The sequence below is a fragment of the Crinia signifera genome, chromosome 3 (assembly GCF_055691185.1).
Source record: "Crinia signifera chromosome 3, ASM5569118v1, whole genome shotgun sequence".
Lineage (NCBI taxonomy): Eukaryota > Metazoa > Chordata > Amphibia > Anura > Myobatrachidae > Crinia > Crinia signifera.
In genome coordinates, this window is record NC_139219.1 from 5625763 (window position 1) to 5646304 (window position 20542).

A 20542-nucleotide genomic window follows, 5' to 3' on the forward strand; every position below is an offset into this window, starting at 1 on the left:
TTGTATTAAAGGGGCAATATAAAATTATTTGTTATCATTATTATACGAACACACTGGGGTTCAATCCACTTATCTCCCGTGTTTCTGGCAAGTTCCATCTCGTCCGGTTAGGGGGCACAGTGCTACGTTTCAGTGTCCATGTCAACTGTGTCAGTGTCCCATGTCGACCTTTTGACAGTCGTCCTTCCCCATGTCGACCTATTGCTGTTGTTGACCTAATGACCCTGTTGGCCTAACCCATGTCGACCTTCCTGCATGTTGACCCAATGCTTGTAGACCTAATGACCGTATCCCACCTGAAGCGTCCACCTGATGGGAGAACATGAGACAAGTTCCGGCCAGGTGGAGTTTGTCCGCCACGATCTTCCCAGCGCGGTTCATGACCCTCCTTAAGTCTAGTTCCCTTACAGGGGGAGGTCCGTCCCAATAACCTTCTCTGCGGTCCTCACCACTCTTTGCAGAGTCAGATTCATTGGCCCCTCCACACCAGATTACAATAGAGGAGCCCAAACAATGGTCAAAACAAAGCCGAAGTATTTATGTAAGACCGCAGGTCGGCGCGCACCGTAAATTACCGTAAGTGGAAATTCCTTTCCAAGAAAACATGAACTCATCATCTCATTTGTAGCAAAATGGTTAAACAGAAGCAGTAAACTCAGACCGGAGTAAAGGGAACGCGTGCGACAGAAAAAGTAAAAAGGATAAAAAAAAAAAGAAAAAGCTAATGATCTCTCTGATTTTAAAAGCCGCTTTCATTATACCCAAAATCAATAAAAAGGCACTAAAACAAAGCCTGACGCGTTTCATGCCATCATTAGAACTTCATCAAAAGCTTTATAGGAACGGTAGGCACAGGTCCAGGTATGTAAAGCAGCGGGTGGCAAACACATTAACTGTGCATACATCCATCATCGCTGAATTCTGGGACATTGTATAGGATTGCCGCCATGAGAAGCCAGCGCACAAGATATAGATATTGTGCTATATAACATGTCACACGTGGCTGATTACTCGGTAATAATATATTGGTAAATCCTGGGGACTACATGGAAATGTAGCCAGGCCGGTTGTGCCCACCGCATTGAGAACACACCCTATCCTGCAGTCACATACCTCCCAACCCCCCACACCAAGGCGGGATCTACAATTGTTGGGAAGCAAAACCAACCTCAAACTTTTCGGGTCAGAACTAAGATTAAAAAAAAAAATGTTTTGGATTTCTTAAAAAATATATAGAAACAGCTACAAATCATGTAATTTTTGCAACCCAAGTCCCCAAATTTGTATTTAAATTGGAATTCTGAAACATAAAAAAATTTCTGAACTGGGTTTTGGTTCGGACGGGACCAGACAATCGGGTTGTGTCCGGGATTCTGAAGGAAGTCTCGACTTTTTATAGCCGTAAAATGAATATTTAGTATGTGAAGAACACTACAGTACAGTACATGCTGCTTTTTATCTATTTGTTTCTTAAAATAAATAATAGATGATCTTGTCTGCTGACCAGGATGACTCTGACTTTCCAGAGTCTTGTGTCGACCATTTTCTTGTCAACATTTTGGTTGTGTCGAGTTTTTGTGTATGTCGACCATTTTTAGGTGATGACCTAATCACAATCAACCAATAGGGGTCAACATAGTGATTGTTGACCATATGTACCATTGCCGGTAAGCGGGCCATACATTTGTGCGATTTGGGCCCTTTTCACCCTTTTCCGACGCATCGGGTTGAGAAATCGGATGTAAAGTGTTGCATCGCATGTGTTTTAGCTCTGAAGATGATTCGATGTGAGGCCCAGTGCTCATTGGATCGGAGGCTGAGACCGCAAGCGCTGCGCCATAGATTTATCAGATCTGCCAGCCTTGGCTGGGATTGCATATGATACATTGTATACAGAGGTCCGCACGGCGCACACAGTGCATCGTATGGGACTCCGAATATAGAACAGAACTTTTAATGATTTATCTCGACTCTCACAGAGTCAGAGTGACGCACCCGGTTGCACACAGGCAGGGGCAGGGTGGCACACTCAGCAGCTCGCACACCGTCCGTCGCAGACGCAGAGCAGAGACTGACTGACAGTCTCAGCAGAGCCTCGCAGGCTCCAGCCTCCAGCAGCCGTCGGGTCACCGCCTTCAGTCACGCCAGGCCAGGGGCTCACCAACAAAGGCAGCAGCAGGTCAGTAACGCGGCACCGTGCTCCCAGTAATGCTCCCTGACGGTGACCGGCCTCACCCGCCCTGGCTGGCAGTCAGTGGCTGCACAGCATTACTGGGAGAGTGGGAGGGGAAGCGGTCACGCGGCGGCCGAACTAACCAATAATGGGGAGGCAGCGGCGCACACCGCGTAACAGCTTCCCCTCCCACACTCCTCCAAGTCTAATGCTGTGCGGCCGGATAGAGCAGTGAGCTGCCCGGCACGTCACTAAGTAACAACACCAGCCATTTTATTTTGTTAAAACTGGACTTTCCGCGTCCCGGGATGGGTGTGCCCGGGACGCGGGATTTATGAGGTTAAAATCAGGACAAACCGGGACAGTTGGTCACTCTAGTGAGAAGTCCCATAATTGATTGGTCGCCACAAACAGCCCCTCGTGGTGCGCTAGGTCCTGCGCAACTCGGATACTGAGCGTCTTCCTCACAACTAGGGTGGCCAATTCCCGGATTTGCCACCAAGATGTCCGGGATTTCAGGATTAGATGCACAGTCTAATTCTGGGCAGCGTCTGAACACTTGCTGAGATGCTGTCTGGCTGTTCCCGACCCCAGCGTGCGGCCTGCTCAGCGTGATTAGGTCATAGGTCATGCTGCGCAGGCCGAATGAAGCGCCTGAACCCACCTGCTCCCGGCTCCACTTCAGAAGTTCAGCAGCCCGGCACCTCACCGCTGCCGCAACACCCACCCACGGTCTCCACCTGACCCACCCACTGCCTCCACCTGCTCCCCCCAAATAAGTTAATGTGGTGGGGGGGGGATTTTTCTTTTCCCCGGGATTAAAAAAAATGCCCCTGGATTGTCATCACCACTCACAAGGCATCTAAGTCACATAAATAAAACAATGGATTTTCAATGGACAATTGGATCGGTTTCTATTCAGTTTTTTATTTGTTTTATACGTCCTCTGCTCCACGGGAGGTTTCTGTCCTCCCTGAGCTCGCCTTACACTGTACTCATGAAGTGCGACATTTGTGTATCTGTGTCCCAATGAGTCTGTGCCTGACGTTCAGTGGAGGCACCTCAGAGGCACCGTAAGCTGTAACAGTGGAGGCACCTCAGAGACACCGTAAGCTGTAACAGTGGAGGCACCTCAGAGACACCGTAAGCTGTAACAGTGAAGGCACCTCAGAGGCACCGTAAGCTCTAACAGTGGAGGCACCGTAAGATGTAACAGTGGAGGCATCTCAGAGGCACCGTAAGCTGTAACAGTGGAGGCACCTCAGAGACACCGTAAGCTGTAACAGTGAAGGCACCTCAGAGGCACCGTAAGCTCTAACAGTGGAGGCACCTCAGAGGCACCGTAAGCTCTAACAGTGGAGGCACCGTAAGATGTAACAGTGGAGGCATCTCAGAGGCACCGTAAGCTGTAACAGTGGAGGCACCGTAAGCTGTAACAGTGGAGGCATCTCAGAGGCACCATAAGCTGTAACAGTGGAGGCATCTCAGAGGCACCGTAAGCTGTAACAGTGAAGGCACCTCAGAGGCACCGTAAGCTCTAACAGTGGAGGCACCGTAAGATGTAACAGTGGAGGCATCTCAGAGGCACCGTAAGCTGTAACAGTGGAGGCACCGTAAGCTGTAACAGTGGAGGCATCTCAGAGGCACCGTAAGCTGTAACAGTGAAGGCACCTCAGAGGCACCGTAAGCTCTAACAGTGGAGGCACCTCAGAGGCACCGTAAGCTCTAACAGTGGAGGCACCGTAAGCTGTAACAGTGGAGGCACCGTAAGCTGTAACAGTGGAGGCATCTCAGAGGCACCGTAAGCTGTAACAGTGGAGGCATCTCAGAGGCACCATAAACTGTAACAGTGGAGGCATCTCAGAGGCACCGTAAACTGTAACAGAGGAGGCATCTCAGAGGCACCGTAAGCTATAACAGTGGAGGCATCTCAGAGGCACCATAAGCTGTAACAGTGGAGGCATCTCAGAGGCACCGTAACCTGTAACAGTGGAGGCATCTCAGAGGCACCGTAAACTGTAACAGTGGAGGCACCTCAGTGGCACCGTAAGCTATAACAGTGGAGGCATCTCAGAGGCACCGTAAGCTGTAACAGTGGAGGCACCTCAGTGGCACCGTAAGATGTAACAGTGGAGGCACCTTAGAGGCACCGTAAGCTCTAACAGTGGAGGCACCACGGCAATCAGTGGTCGCTATGTTGGCCTGGTGACTATACAGCAGCTTATGTAATATATATATATATATATATATATATATATATATATATGACGGTGCGGTGCTGCCTCCGCTCTGCAATAATCCTCATCACCAGATCACTGAGCACACTGCTTATACAACGTCTTACGGGCTCTGCTGCTCCCACGCTGCACACTGCCAACATTCAGGAGAGGCAGCGAGCGTGGCGCCGGGGCTCTGCCAATCCATCCGATGCCATCCTTTATACACTGTCCTTGAAATGTAGAGAGGTTCAGCTTCCGTCTGAGAAGCCTTTTGATGCCACTGTGTCTGAGGTTGGCAACTGGTGCCCTGCTAGTGATTGTGGAACATAAACACACATCCTAACACTGCTCCTCACCTCTACGGGGGGAATTAGAGTGTGTGCACGACACAGCCACCAGTGCTGACATTAGTGTTGTTCCATCATATTGACGGGCTGGTAACTAGTAACTTGTATACATGGGATAACTGGTGAGGGGGATGCTGGTAATACCAACACCGGCATCCCAATGACAGGTATCAGGTAACTACTGTATCCCCACCATGCCGACCCTAACCCCCTTATCCCGGCACCTAACCCTCCATCCCTGCGGCCTAACCTCCCCCCGTATCCTGCCACCGAAACCTAACCCCCAGGCCTACAGCCTAACTCTACCTCCCCACAGCCTAACCCCAAACTACTCCCCCACCACAGCCTAACCCTACCCACCCCCAGGCCCACAGCATAACTCTCCCCACTAGTGCCTAACCCTATTCCCTGTATCCTGCCACCTAACCCTAACCCCCAGGCCTACAACCTAACCCTCCCTCCCCACAGCCTAACCCCAAACTACTCCCCCACCACAGCCTAACCCTACCCACCCCCAGGCCTACAGCCTAACCCTCCCTCCCCACAGCCTAACCCCAAACTACTCCCCCACCACAGTCTAACCCTCCCCTCCCCACAGCCTAACCCCAAACTACTCCCCCACCACAGCCTAACCCTATCCACCCACCGGCCCACAGCATAACCCTACCCACTAGTGCCTAACCCTATTCCCTGTATCCTGCCAATTAAGCCTAACCGTAATACTCCCTCCCCACAGCCAAACCCTAATCACCCCTCTCACAGTCTAACCCTAACCCTCCCCACTAGTGCCTAACCCCATATACCACCACCTAAATCTAGCCCCCCAGCAACAGCCTAGTCTTCCCCACAGCCTAACCCTCCCCACTAGTGCCTAACCCCATATACCCCCACCCAAACCTAACTCCTTCGGGAACAGGCTAACCAACACCCCGCCCCCCCCCCCCCCCCACAGCCTAGCCCTAATCTCTCCTCTCCGCAGCCAAACCCTAATCACCACCCCCCCCCCCAAAGCCTAACTCCCAGCTCAGCCTAACCCTAACCCTCCCTCCCCACAGCCACAAACCCTAACCCTCCCTCCCCACAGCCACAAACCCTAACCCTCCCTTCCCACAGCCACAACCCCTCGCACAGCCTAACTCGCCCCTAGCCTAATCCTAACCTCTCTCCCACAGCCAAATCCCAACCTACCCCTTCCCACAGCATAGCCCACTTTCCCCCTAACCTTGACCACCCTCTGCAGCATAACTCTGAGGTCCCCTACAGACTCGCCCTAAGGTTTAATGTTATCTGGTTTGCTGTATTCCATGTAATGACATTATTCTTTTCCTTTAGGTCACCTGGAAGCCCCCTCTGAGAGCAAACGGAGAGATACTGCGCTATGAGATCCGCATGCCGGAACCTCGGTTTGTTATACCGGACCCCACGTTACTGAGCTACACCGTCACGGGTCTCATCCCATACACTAACTACTCTGTGACCATCGCGGCCGTCTCTGGAGGGGGGCAGTATCTTGGGGGAAGCACTGAAAGCTTGCCGACACCGGTGACTACAGATCCGGCCCCGCCTGAGGGCCTCAGCCCCATATCTGCAGTTCCTGTTAGTGAGACATTCATTGCCCTCACCTGGCGACCTCCATCCCGGCCCAATGGGCCCGATATAAGGTAACGTGAGGATCATTCATGTCGTTACCTGGTACCGCGTGTGTGCTGCATAGGAAGGAAGGACACGCCCCTGAGTATCCGGCCACATCACATACCGGAGGCGCAGGGGTCCTACAACCTCTGATTACTATTACATGGTGCAACTGGCCATCGATAGTGGCATACTATGCAATGGACGACATCACTGCTTTCACCTATCGATGGTCATCCATTCTCTATGACTGAATTCTAACCAAGTCACCTGGATGTCCTGCGACTGTATAAAGTGTCAGGGGCTGGTAGCTCCCAGCCTGGGGGGCAGGTGTAAGGAAGTGGCCCGTGTTGTAGGGGGTACTCGAAATAACCAGGACGTCATTAGTGTTGTAATCCTGCTCCCAGGCCTCTCTGTGCTGTGGCCCCGTAGAATCGCTGCTACATCTGAATAACACTATGTGTCCCTACTATGAGCGCCGGCTAATGTGGAAATTAGGGCAGATGTATTAACCCTGGTGAAGTGATAAAGTGGAAGGTGAACAGCTGTGTTTGAAAAATGACAGTTAGGAGTTGATTGGCTGGTGCATTATCACCTTCCACTTTACCAGGCTTAATACATCGGGTGTGGATCAATTGGTCACCAGCAAGTTGTTAGACAGTCATTTGGTCAACACCATTAGATCGACATGCATTTAGGTCGACATACAGGAAGGGTCATAAGGTCAACATGGGTTAGGTCGACAGTCAAAAGGTTGACATGGGGTTTTTCACTGTTTTTTGACTCGAATGTTGACATGGTCAGCCTGGACACATGGACACTCGCATGGCTCGCTGCGCTCGGCACACTATGTTATTCTCCCACCACGCCCTAGTGGATGGTAGGGCATGAAATACCGCCTGTCGGCACATGATGGTTCAAAAACCAGTGAAAAACCCCATGTCGACCTTTTGACTGTTGACCTAGCCCATGTCAACCAGTCGTGTATTGTATTGTTAATCAATATTGGGCCATAGTAAAGGTCTATTGCTGCTAATCACAGAGATGCTGTGTAATATCTGTATAATACAGGTGCACGATGCAGACATTACTAATTCGGAGGGTGATACATTTTGCATAATCTTGGCCCTGATTATGGGCTTCCCCAACAAGTCCAGGTAATAGTGTAAGTCCCCAACATTGGGTCATGTCCAATGTTCCCTCTAATTTTACGAAGGCTGTGTGCAGCTAAAGATTTTGGCTGTGCAACTTTGGAATGAAATTTACATTTTTGTGCGTCACTTATATATAACTGGAAAATGATGTTTAGCATTTGTGGTAACTTTACTTCAAAATGATATTACACATTTAAACATTCAAAACACAGCACACAATATAGTTAATGAGTGAAACACACATTACTTGAGTCCACAACTGCAAAAAGGGACCACTGCTGCTTTGTGCGCTTAGTTGTAATGTCTGTGCGCACGCTCGTCAAGGTGTGTGCGCGCGCACGTGCGCACAGCTTAGAGGGAACACTGGTCATGTCTAGGGCACACAACCAAACATATCACCCCACAACTGGCATACGACATACCTGCTGCAGTGTAAGGTGGAACAGATGCGGGGCCTCTGATGATGTAGGGGGCAGAGATCAGCAGCACAACCACCATTTTCCTCATTTTGGGGGCATTTCCTGCACTCCCCAAGCACCTGAGCAGCCCCCACCGATAGATGCATGCACACAGCAGTGATCACCAGCTCTCCTAACCTGTCCCCCCCCCACCACCACCACTCTTGGGACACGGCCCCATTGTAATCAGGACAGTTGGGAGGTTTGATACTACAATTATACATGTGTAGGACGTAACCCTGATTGTGCCTTGTTCAATGTGCAATAACAAGTGACAGTGCGAGGCTAAAGGGGCCTCATGTCTTCAAGTCTACATAGAAATACACAATATAGGATATATAGGGTGAGGCGCTACCCACTGAGGCTTTTAGTACCACACACTTTTGTTGCCAGTAACTTTTATTAAATACAAAAAATATTCTGCTTTAACAGAGATCATTGTTACCAGAGATAACGCCATAAATAGATCCTAAGGGATCCGGGATTCCAACTGTCCGAAAGTCCTCACAGTCAGAATCCCGGGCCGTTTTCATCCGATCCGACAGTAACTCGACAGTCGGAATTCAATGTTCTGATTGTTGGAAAGTCTGTGGGTTAATGAAAACAGCCAGGAATTATAGAAAAACGTCCGTGGATTCGATAATCCGCGCCCGTTTCCAACAAAACATCTGGGGTGAGATTTAATAGGATGAGAGATTCAGAAAGTGAGAGATTTGGTGAGAAATCTCCACTTTTTTTAAAGCGGCAATCATTTGCACTTCAAAATGAAACTGGTTTAGCAGTGTAAATGATTGCCGCTTTAAAAAAACCTGGAGATTTCTCATCAGATCTCTCACTTTCTGAATCTCTCATCCTATTAAATCTCACCCTCGATCTTAAAAAAAAAGTTGGATCCGACACCCTTCAATGCTGTCTTCAACTGCAGCATTGAATAGGTGAGCGTCGATGTTTCCCGGCGGGAAATATCCGAAAGTCAAAAATCTTTTTAAAAAAACTAATAAGAGAAAAAGAAATGCGATGTATGTACAGTATATATGTAATTTTTTTCCTTTTTACATTTTTTTTTAATTACTTATATTGCCTGGTTTTTTTTTACATATAAATAATAGTTTGGTGACTTGATTACAACTATTTGCTTTCTAAAGTGCCTGATCATTTTGTGAATAACACTTCTAGAAAATGTGAATAGTTTACAATTCACAAAATATATTGTCACATAATAATAATAATAATAATTATTATTATTATTATTTAAGTAATTACGTCTATGGTGCAAATGTTCTAAAGAGATAACATAGGACATCTTACAATTGATTACTGGGTACTTGTGAGTTATCTGGACGCCCGATTTTTTGATTGTATGCCTTAAGTTAAGGCATACAATCAGATGCGATGCGATGCGATATCGCATCGCATCGCATCGCATGCGACCATCGGATGCGATGACCCGATTTTTCCATAGGAATCAATGTTAAAATGGACTGAGTCCATTTTAACATGGAATTCAATGGGAAAAAGGGGTCCTTTTCATACCCCTACTATCCAAGTGGGCATGGAGTTGGATATAAACCTGTGGCGAGCGTAGCGAGCCACCGAGCCCGAAGCGTGGCGAGCGAAGCGAGCCCCGCGAGGGGACGGTATTCCGTGTCCCCTCGCGGGGCTCGCTACGCTCGCCACGCTTCGGGCTCGGTGGCTCGCTACGCTCGCCACAGGTTTATATCCAACTCCATGCCCACTTGGATAGTAGGGGTATGAAAAGGACCCCTTTTTTCCATTGAATTCCATGTTAAAATGGACTCAGTCCATTTTAACATTGATTCCTATGGAAAAATCGGGTCATCGCATCGCATCGCATCGCATCCGATGGTCGCATGCGATGCGATGCGATGTCCCGATCCGACCCGATTCAGAAATCGGGCGTCCGGATAACTCACAAGTACCGATTACTGCATACATCTATACATACAGTATATATATATATATATATATATATATATATATATATATATATATATATTCTTTCTTTCTATTTACATATAATATAGTATTAAAATGTCAAAAAAAGCTCTTGAAGAATTCCTAATAGCCCTATTTTATATAACATCCCGGAATACAGTGCGATAAGAATCGGAATTTCAGCCTAACAACTATAAACTCTGCTTTTATTTTTATAATCTTAGATGAAAATAGTGTAATCATAGGGAAAGTGCGATATAGACGGAGGCTTGATAGCGCGCCGGTGCTTGCCGCGCACACGATAAAGGCCTCTCTCTATGTGTTAATGTTCCCCCCCTTCGCCGAGTAACTTCGGAACCCTCAGCCTGTTTATCTGAGCAAATTTGCAGCTGTAAAAACAAAATAATGTTTGAAAAACCCCTGTTTTTGTTTAATAATATTAGCGGAGATAATCCGGGCGCTCTGCTTGTCTTTTGTGTTAGATATGAACTCCTGAGACGCACAATCCTGCAGCCACTTCCATCAAATCCCCCTGAAGATTTAAATCTGTGGCAGAATATTTACTCAGGAACTCGGTGGTTCTATGAAGATAAGGCTCTTAGCAGGTAAGATTACAAAACGGGGGGAAAAACAATTGCTGACATTTTTAATAGTGCGCGCTGTCTGTGCAGAACAGAGTTTTATAGCAGCTCTTCGTAGCAAAATAATGTCATCATTTCTCCATGGCGGAAGCGGACAAGGGAAATTTATCTGCGAGTAGAGTAGGTTACAAAAAAAAAAGCCCATTATTTTGACACGCTGTATATATTTCACTGAGACGCGCGGACTTAAGGCGATCGATGGCTGTCGTAGTCTGTGGGACATATTTACTAAGGGTCTAGCTTCAAATTGACCCAAATCACCAACATCTCCGCAAAATCAACTCTAGTGTTTGCTTTGTAATTAGAGCATTTACGTTGTGTGGTTTCATTGTGAATTTGATCTATTTGTGTTATAATCACCCACAGTAGAAGCACCCCAAACACCCCAAAAGCATCCCTATTGGCCAAAACAGGGCACACCCACTGTATTACCCACAAACACCGGCATTCAGGTGCTAATTTGCATGTTCTCTGAAATTTTAAATCATTGCTGTGGCTTTAAGTGACATGATTTGGGCAGCCAGAATGCCCCATGCAGGGGTGTAGAGAGGACGGTTCCAGTGTGGCATGAGCTGCAAATGCCCCAAAAATTCAGAGCGTACCATGCAGGAGGTGGGGAGGGCAGTAAATGAATGTATTATATATTTTTTTTTTCCTGTGGGAGCATTCATTGAATTTAGGTGTCTCAGCGTTTGTGTAGGCATATGTGTGTTTTTCTCCATGGGAACCAATATGTGTGTTTTTTTTTCTCTGTGGGAGCCGATATGTGTTTCTTATTTTCTCTGTGGGAGCCAATATGTGTGCTTTTTTCTTATGAGGGACATTGTGTTTTTTTTTTTCCATTTGAGGGGGGGGGGGGGTGGGGGGGCTGGAATGGCTTGCGCCGTCACATAACCTTGGCATGTGAGATGCGCCTACACTGATTGGGAGCCGGACACATTCGCGGAAGAACCCAAAAGCAGCCTTATTACTCCCTTACGCCAGAATCCCCACAAGTATGCCTGGGGCATCATTAGGATGCATCACCCTCCGTGCTGAGTGCAAAGATCCATCTGCGTCCATATGCCCGGGCGGTTCCAGGTAGGGATTGGGGGGGGGTTGCAGGGACTACAGTATTTCTTGGGCACATACAGGCGGACAGGGGCACACCGGCTAAACGTAATAACGTAGATACTCTGGCTAATGTCCTCCTCAATCTCCATGTCTTATCTGTAAGGTATACATGGTATGAGTACAGACTGATCGTCCATAACGCGGTGGGATATACGCCTAGTACAGATGTGACTGCGACAACGCTTCCGGGACCGCCTATCAGAGGAAGTCCTCTTACTGTCCGGGCCGTCAACCACACCGCCATCGAGGCTTCATGGTCCAAACCCAGTAGGTATTCCGTATTGTTATTGCTGTATAATTGGGCATTATTCGGTATATTGTGGGTGCAGCTGATTATCTGAGAACGGCGTCGTTCAGTGACATCACATTGACCTTACAGCCGATATATCATGTAAGTATATCATCACATCTGCCTGTGTGTACTGGCTACCCGCCATAGACCCGTATTCTGGCCACGGTTACCCCCCCACTGACGTCAGTACCGGTTCCTGTGGCTTATCGGTCGGTAAGTGTGTATGCTCTGCAGTGGACTTACCATATTGGTCGATCGGAAGGCAGGTCCATCGTTACAGTGCGTACCCGGCACTGTTATTATCACAAATGACAGTTTCCCAAGTCGTGGGGAGAGATAAAGTACCAGCCACCAGGCTCCTAACTGCCATGTTACAGGATATGCTTGATAGTTAGTAGCTGTCTGACCGCAGTTCCACGCAGTGGATTTCCGTGCCCGAATCCCGATTTTTAGGGGTTGTATATTGACAAATGAATTGAATAGCCTTTCTGGCACCGCACAGATATTTGCTGCCAATTGTAGTGGAGTAAACCCCTCAGCTAATTGAATACCCCTTTATAATGGCAAGTGATGAAATGGCCCGTAGCGTGTGCAGTATGTGTGGTGTGTGCGGTGTGTACAGTGCGTGCAGCGTGTACAGTGTGTACAGTCTGTGCAGCGTGTACAGTGTGTGGTGTGTGTGCAGTGTGTACAGTGTGCTCGGTGCGTGCAGTCTGTGTGTAGCCCAGGACTTACTCAGCGGCTGCGATAGAATCAGGCTGATCGGGGGCGGAGCTGATGTCACATGACTTCCCCTCACACACCTGGCCACACCTGCATATTACCTGACACTGCCAGATAACAGCCGCTCACCATGTAATGATTCCCCAGTGTGTGCAGTCTGTGTGTAGCCCAGGACTTACTCAGCGGCTGTGATAGATTCAGGCTGATCGGGGGCGGAGCTGACGTCACATGACTTCCCCTCATACACCTGGCCATGCCTGCATTCTCCCTGACACTCCCAGATAACAGCCGCTCACCATGTAATGATTGCCCAGTGTGTGCAGTCTGTGTGTAGCCCAGGACTTACTCAGTGGCTGCGATAGAATCAGGCTGATCTGGGGCGGAGCTGACATCACATGACTTTCCCTCACACACCTGGCCACGCCTGCGTATTACCTGACACTCCCAGATAACAGCCGCTCACCATGTAATGATTCCCCAGTGTGTGCAGTCTGTGTGTAGCCCAGGACTTACTCAGCGGCTGTGATAGAATCAGGCTGATCAGGGGGCGGAGCTGACATCACATGACTTCCCCTCACACACCTGGCCACGCCTGCGTATTACCTGACACTCCCAGATAACAGCCGCTCACCATGTAATGATTCCCCAGTGTGTGCAGTGTGTGCGCAGCCTAGGACTTACTCAGCGGCTGTGATAGAATCAGGCTGATCAGGGGCAGAGCTGACATCACATGACTTCCTCTCACACACCTGGCCACGCCTGCGTATAACCAGACACTGCCAGATAACAGCCGCTCACCATGTAATGATTCCCCAGTGTGTGCAGTCTGTGCGTAGCCCAGGACTTACTCAGCAGCTGTGATAGAATCAGGCTGATCAGGGGCGGAGCTGACATCACATGACTTCCTCTCACACACCTGGCCACGCCTGCGTATAACCAGACACTGCCAGATAACAGCCGCTCACCATGTAATGTTTCCCCAGTGTGTGCAGTCTGTGCGTAGCCCAGGACTTACTCAGCGGCTGTGTTAGAATCAGGCTGATCGGGGGCGGAGCTGACATCACATGACTTCCCCTCACACACCTGGCCACGCCTGCGTATTACCTGACACTCCCAGATAACAGCCACTCACCATGTAATGTTTCCCCAGTGTGTGCAGTCTGTGCGTAGCCCAGGACTTACTCAGCGGCTGTGTTAGAATCAGGCTGATCGGGGGCGGAGCTGACATCACATGACTTCCCCTCACACACCTGGCCACGCCTGCATATTACCTGACACTTCCAGATAACAGCCGCTCCCCATGTAATGATTCCCCAGTGTGTGCAGTGTGTGCGTAGCCCAGGACTTACTCAGCGGCTGTGATAGAATCAGGCTGATCGGGGGCGGAGCTGACATCACATGACTTCCCCTCATACACCTGGCCACGCCTGCGTATTACCTGACACTCCCAGATAACAGCCGCTCACCATGTAATGATTCCCCAGTGTGTGCAGTCTGTGTGTAGCCCAGGACTTACTCAGTGGCTGCGATAGAATCAGGCTGATCGGGGGCGGAGCTGACATCACATGACTTTCCATCACACACCTGGCCACGCCTGCGTATTACCTGACACTCCCAGATAACAGCCGCTCACCATGTAATGATTCCCCAGTGTGTGCAGTCTGTGTGTAGCCCAGGACTTACTCAGCGGCTGTGATAGAATCAGGCTGATCAGGGGGCGGAGCTGACATCACATGACTTCCCCTCACACACCTGGCCACGCCTGCGTATTACCTGACACTCCCAGATAACAGCCGCTCACCCTGTAATGATTCCCCAGTGTGTGCAGTGTGTGCGCAGCCTAGGACTTACTCAGCGGCTGTGATAGAATCAGGCTGATCAGGGGCGGAGCTGACATCACATGACTTCCTCTCACACACCTGGCCACGCCTGCGTATAACCAGACACTGCCAGATAACAGCCGCTCACCATGTAATGATTCCCCAGTGTGTGCAGTCTGTGCGTAGCCCAGGACTTACTCAGCAGCTGTGATAGAATCAGGCTGATCAGGGGCGGAGCTGACATCACATGACTTCCCCTCATACACCTGGCCACGCCTGCGTATAACCAGACACTGCCAGATAACAGCCGCTCACCATGAAATGTTTCCCCAGTGTGTGCAGTCTGTGCGTAGCCCAGGACTTACTCAGCGGCTGTGTTAGAATCAGGCTGATCGGGGGCGGAGCTGACATCACATGACTTCCCCTCACACACCTGGCCACGCCTGCATATTACCTGACACTTCCAGATAACAGCCGCTCCCCATGTAATGATTCCCCAGTGTGTGCAGTGTGTGCGTAGCCCAGGACTTACTCAGCGGCTGTGATAGAATCAGGCTGATCGGGGGCGGAGCTGACATCACATGACTTCCCCTCATACACCTGGCCACGCCTGCGTATTACCTGACACTCCCAGATAACAGCCGCTCACCATGTAATGATTCCCCAGTGTGTGCAGTCTGTGTGTAGCCCAGGACTTAAGGCCCCCATACACTATGCGATTTTCGGCCGATTTCATCAGATTTCGGCCCTTTGGGCCGATAAATCGGGTGAAATCGGACCAAAATCGCATGTGTTTGACATCTGATCTGATGCGCGGTCCCGTACGCATCGGATCGGATCATGGCGTGGGACCTGCAGAACATAAGATATATCGGAATTTGAGCCATCATGTTCAGATCCAATATATCTTTATATACATTACCCCTGTCTTACTACATAGTTACATAGTTACATAGTAGGTAAGGCTGAAAAAAGACTTGCGTCCATCTAGTTCAACCTGGTATAGATATCCATTGCTGATTTGGTAGGTTCTGATATTTTACAGACAGATTATATTTCTTATTTGTACCCATGGATGTTTTTCTCCAGTAAATGTTTGTCCAACTTTGCCTTGAACGTATTTAATGAGCCAGCCGTTACCACCTCTCTGGGAAGAGAGTTCCAGAGTTTGACTGTTCTGACCGTAAAGAAATTCTTTCTACCAGCTGAATGAAATCTTTTTTCTTCTAATCTATACTCATGCCCTCGCGTCCTAGATTCCTTTTTAGTAGAAAAGAGGGTGTGTGACAGTTCCTTATATTGGCCCTTGATATACTTGTACATGTTGAGCATGTCCCCCCTTAAACGTCTCTTTTCTAATGTAAATAGTCCCAAATTGCTTAATCTCTCCCCGTAGCTTAAATTCTCCATTCCCCTAATAAGCTTTGTTGCTCGCCTTTGGACTTTTTCTAATTCTATGATGTCCTTTTTATAGTGTGGGGCCCAGAACTGTACTCCGTACTCTAGGTGAGGTCTCACCAATGCTTTATATAGTGGCATAATTACCCTTGAGTCCCTAGTTTCCATTCCCCTCTTAATACATGCCAGAATTTTGTTGGCCTTTTTTGTAGCTACATTACAATGGGCACTACATCCTAGTTTGCTGTCTATTTGGACTCCTAGGGTGACATTCTATGGACTGCGATTTGGCTTTTTTTGCGTTAATTAGAGCAGAAAATGGCGATATCGCATATTTCCTTAAAATCGCCAATTTAATGTGATGCGTTAAGGGACTGAAATCGCATGTTATGTGCGTTAAGGTATGCTGAGTAAAAGTGCGAGATTAATTCGCATTTTTATCGCATCCAGATGTTTTCCAATACAAAAGTATAGAAGTCGCTTATTTAATGCAATGCGCATTTGCACATCGCATTTTTTAGGTGCCTAATTATCGCACTTATTTCAGACCAGGGTCTGTTTGGCGAATTAGCCAGAACCCTGCAAAGATCGCAATGTTCTGTGCAGGGTTCTGCTGTAAAAAATAAAACAAAGGGTTAAAAAAACAAAAAAAACAGCGCGGGGTCCCCCGCCAGAGTATAACCAGCCCCGTGCTCACTGAGCCGGTGCTGGTGACATAAAATCAGGGTCCCCGACAAATAGGGGTCCCCTTGATTTCATGAAACCAGCACCAGGCTCAAGGTCCGGCGCTGGTTCCCAAAATACGGGGGACAAAATGACTAGGGGTCCCCCGTATTTTAAGAACCAGCACCGGACACAACCAGCCAGCAGGGTAATGCCACAGCCGGGGGAAACTTATTATATAAGCTCCCGCGGCCAAAGCATTAACCCCCTGGCTGGTCAGCATGGGCAGGGGTCCTGGGGAAGTGGGGACCCCCCCCAATGAAGGGGTCCCCCCCCCTTCAGGACTTACCAGCCCATGCTGATAGTCCGGGGCTGTCCCCGATGCCCCTGGGCGGTGGGCATCGGGCTGATGGCTTGTGTAAAAAAAAGAATTAAAACTATTGTTTTATACTGGTTAACTATGAGTCCCAGCAAGCCTACCACGCATGCTGGGACTTGGAGAACCACAAGTCCCAGCATGCGGGGCATTAAAGGGCCCGCTGGCACTTGTAGTTCAGCAGTACAAAAAATAGTTAACAAAAACACACTGACACACTGTAAAATAAAAGTTTAATACACACAAAACACACACACACACTGATACTTACCTACCTTGAGCCCGTAGGTCGGTCCCTGGGTCCTGGGTCCGTCCTCCGGGGCTCCAGGGCAGAAGAGTCCGGTTCCGGGGCCTTGGTCCTGGTTCCGGGGCTGGTCCTGGGGTTCCGGGGCTCCTGGGCTGCAGAATCCGGGGTCCGGGATCCGAGGTAGTCCCCAGGGGTACCTAAGGAAGCAAATCCAACTCACCTGGTCCCGGGCGACGACCTCGGAATCCTCTCCGGTGACAGCGCTGCTCCCATCTGGTACCCGGCTCGCAGGACTTTGACAGGCGCAGAGATGTTTCCTCCTCGGCGTCTCTGCACAGAATGATTTCTTGGCCAATCAGGAGCCGAGAAAGTCGGCTCCTGATTGGCCAGAAATCATTCTAACTAGAGACGCCGAGGAGGAAACATCTCTGCTCTAGATGCGCAGAGATGTTACTTCCTCGGCGTCTGTATTCAGAATGATTTCTGGCCAATCAGGAGCCGACTTTCTCGGCTCCTGATTGGCCAAGAAATCATTCTGTGCAGAGACGCCGAGGAGGAAACATCTCTGCGCCTGTCAAAGTCCTGCGAGCCGGGTACCAGATGGGAGCAGCGCTGTCACCGGAGAGGATTCCGAGGTCATCGCCCGGGACCAGGTGAGTTGGATTTGCTTCCTTAGGTACCCCTGGGGACTACCTCGGATCCCGGACCCCGGATTCTGCAGCCCAGGAGCCCCGGAACCCCAGGACCAGCCCCGGAACCAGGACCAAGGCCCCGGAACCGGACTCTTCTGCCCTGGAGCCCCGGAGGACGGACCCAGGACCCAGGGACCGACCTACGGGCTCAAGGTAGGTAAGTATCAGTGTGTGTGTGTGTTTTGTGTGTATTAAACTTTTATTTTACAGTGTGTCAGTGTGTTTTTGTTAACTATTTTTTGTACTGCTGAACTACAAGTGCCAGCGGGCCCTTTAATGCCCCGCATGCTGGGACTTGTGGTTCTCTCTAGTTTTAATTCTTTTTTTTACACAAGCCATCAGCCCGATGCCCACCGCCCAGGGGCATCGGGGACAGCCCCGGACTATCAGCATGGGCTGGTAAGTCCTGGAGGGGGGGGACCCCTTCATTTGGGGGGGGTCCCCACTTCCCCAGGACCCCTGCCCATGCTGACCAGCCAGGGGGTTAATGCTTTGGCCGCGGGAGCTTATATAATAAGTTTCCCCCGGCTGTGGCATTACCCTGCTGGCTGGTTGTGTCCGGTGCTGGTTCTTAAAATACGGGGGACCCCTAGTCATTTTGTCCCCCGTATTTTGGGAACCAGCGCCGGACCTTGAGCCTGGTGCTGGTTTCATGAAATCAAGGGGACCCCTATTTGTCGGGGACCCTGATTTTATGTCACCAGCACCGGCTCAGTGAGCCCGGGGCTGGTTATGCTCGGGCGGGGGACCCCGCGCTCGTTTTTTTTTTTTTTGGTTACTTTGCGCTGTCCTGCAAACATCAGACATGAAAATCGCACATTTTCAGGACTAAAGACAGCGCGCCACTTCGCCGAAAATCGCCCCTCTTCGCACTTTTCAGCCTCCAATGCGCATCACATTAAATATGCGCATTTTGACTGAAAAGTGCGAATTGAAAAAAGGCGATTTGCGGCGATGTGGTGCGCGAAAAAAACATGCGCATTTAGTGCAAAGCATAGAATGTCACCCCTAGATCCTTTTCAAGTATGGAATTACCCAGTTCCTCTCCACTAGGGTTGTAACTTGCACACTGGTTGTGTCTCCCAAGGTGCATAACCTTACATTTATCTTATTTACTAGCAGCGCCCCCCCGCATTGACGGCTCCCGGCGGAGGTAGTGCAGGCGGAGACCGCAGGCATCGCAGAGCAGAGACCGTCGGCGCGGCGGGAGAATAGGAAGAAATCCTATTCAAAAGACCAGGTGGCCGCTGATTGGCTGAGCTCAGCGGCCGCCGGTCTTTTGAATAAGATTTTTCTCTATTCTCCTGCCGCGCCGACAGTCTCTGCTCTGCGACGCCTGCGGTCCCCGCCTGCATTACCTCCGCAGGGAGCCGGGAGCCGTCAATGCGGGGGGGGGGGGGGGTGCTGCTAGTAAGACAGGGGGCGCTGCGGGGGACACAGAGTTGGCAGTACAAGAGCCGGGCAGGAAAAGCTGGCAGTGCTGGAAAAAAAAAGCCCCTACAATGAATGGGCAGCCTGTGATTGGCTAAGCGCTCTCTCAGCCAGTCAGCAATTGGCTGAGAGAGCGCTCAGCCAATCACAGGCTGCCCATTCATTGTATGGGCTTTTTTTCCCAGCACTGACAGCTCCCGCCTCCCCCTGCCCGGCTCTGTCACTGTCCCCCGCAGCGTCCCCTGCACGCTGCCTTAGCAGCGCCCCCCACCAGCAGCCCTGTTCTGCAGCCCCCCCCTGCTCTCCGGGTTTACATGTGATAAATCGAGATGATTTCTCACATGTAAAAAATGGCACATCAAGTGCTAATCTTATCAAGCTCCCCCGGGGAGCTGCCGGGGAAGCTCAGGGGGAAGTCGGGGGCGACTTGTCCTCAGGACAAGTCGCCCTAGTGTATGGGGGCCTTTACTCAGCGGCTGTGATAGAATCAGGCTGATCGGGGGCGGAGCTGATGTCACATGACTTCCCCTCACACACCTGGCCACACCTGCGTATTCCCTGACACTCCCAGATAACAGCCGCTCACCATGTAATGATTCCCCAGTGTGTGCAGTCTGTGTGTAGCCCAGGGCTTACTCAGCGGCTGCGATAGAATCAGGCTGATGGGGGGTGGAGCTGACATCACATGACTTCCTCTCACACACCTGGCCACACCTGCGTATTACCTGACACTCCCAGGTAACAGCCGCTCACCATGTAATGATTCCCCAGTGTGTGCAGTCTGTGTGTAGCCCAGGGCTTACTCAGCGGCTGCGATAGAATCAGGCTGATCGGGGGCGGAGCTGACATCACATGACTTCCCCTCACACACCTGGCCACACCTGCGTATTACCTGACACTCCCAGGTAACAGCCGCTCACCATGTAATGATTCCCCAGTGTGTGCAGTCTGTGTGTAGCCCGGGACTTACTCAGCGGCTGTGATAGAATCAGGCTGATCGGGGGCGGAGCTGATGTCACATGACTTCCCCTCACACACCTGGCCACGCCTGCTTATTACCTGACACTCCCAGATAACAGCCGCTCACCATGTAATGATTCCCCAGTGTGTGCAGTCTGTGTGTAGCCCAGGACTTACTCAGCGGCTGTGATAGAATCAGGCTGATCGGGGGCGGAGCTGATGTCACATGACTTCCCCTCACACACCT

At 50.0% G+C, this 20542-nt stretch overlaps 1 protein-coding gene across 6 annotated transcripts in view; it reads left to right on the forward strand.

Annotated features, from left to right (window-relative positions):
- Positions 1–20542, forward strand: part of USH2A (usherin) — a 739769-nt gene that overhangs the window by 467023 nt on the left and 252204 nt on the right. For all 6 annotated transcript variants that reach the window (XM_083175163.1, XM_083175160.1, XM_083175162.1 and 3 more), the window contains exons 41-43: positions 6072–6400; positions 10422–10544; positions 11797–11960. In XM_083175163.1, coding sequence (XP_083031289.1) covers positions 6072–6400; positions 10422–10544; positions 11797–11960 — 616 coding nt within the window. The remainder of the gene's footprint in view (positions 1–6071; positions 6401–10421; positions 10545–11796; positions 11961–20542) is intronic.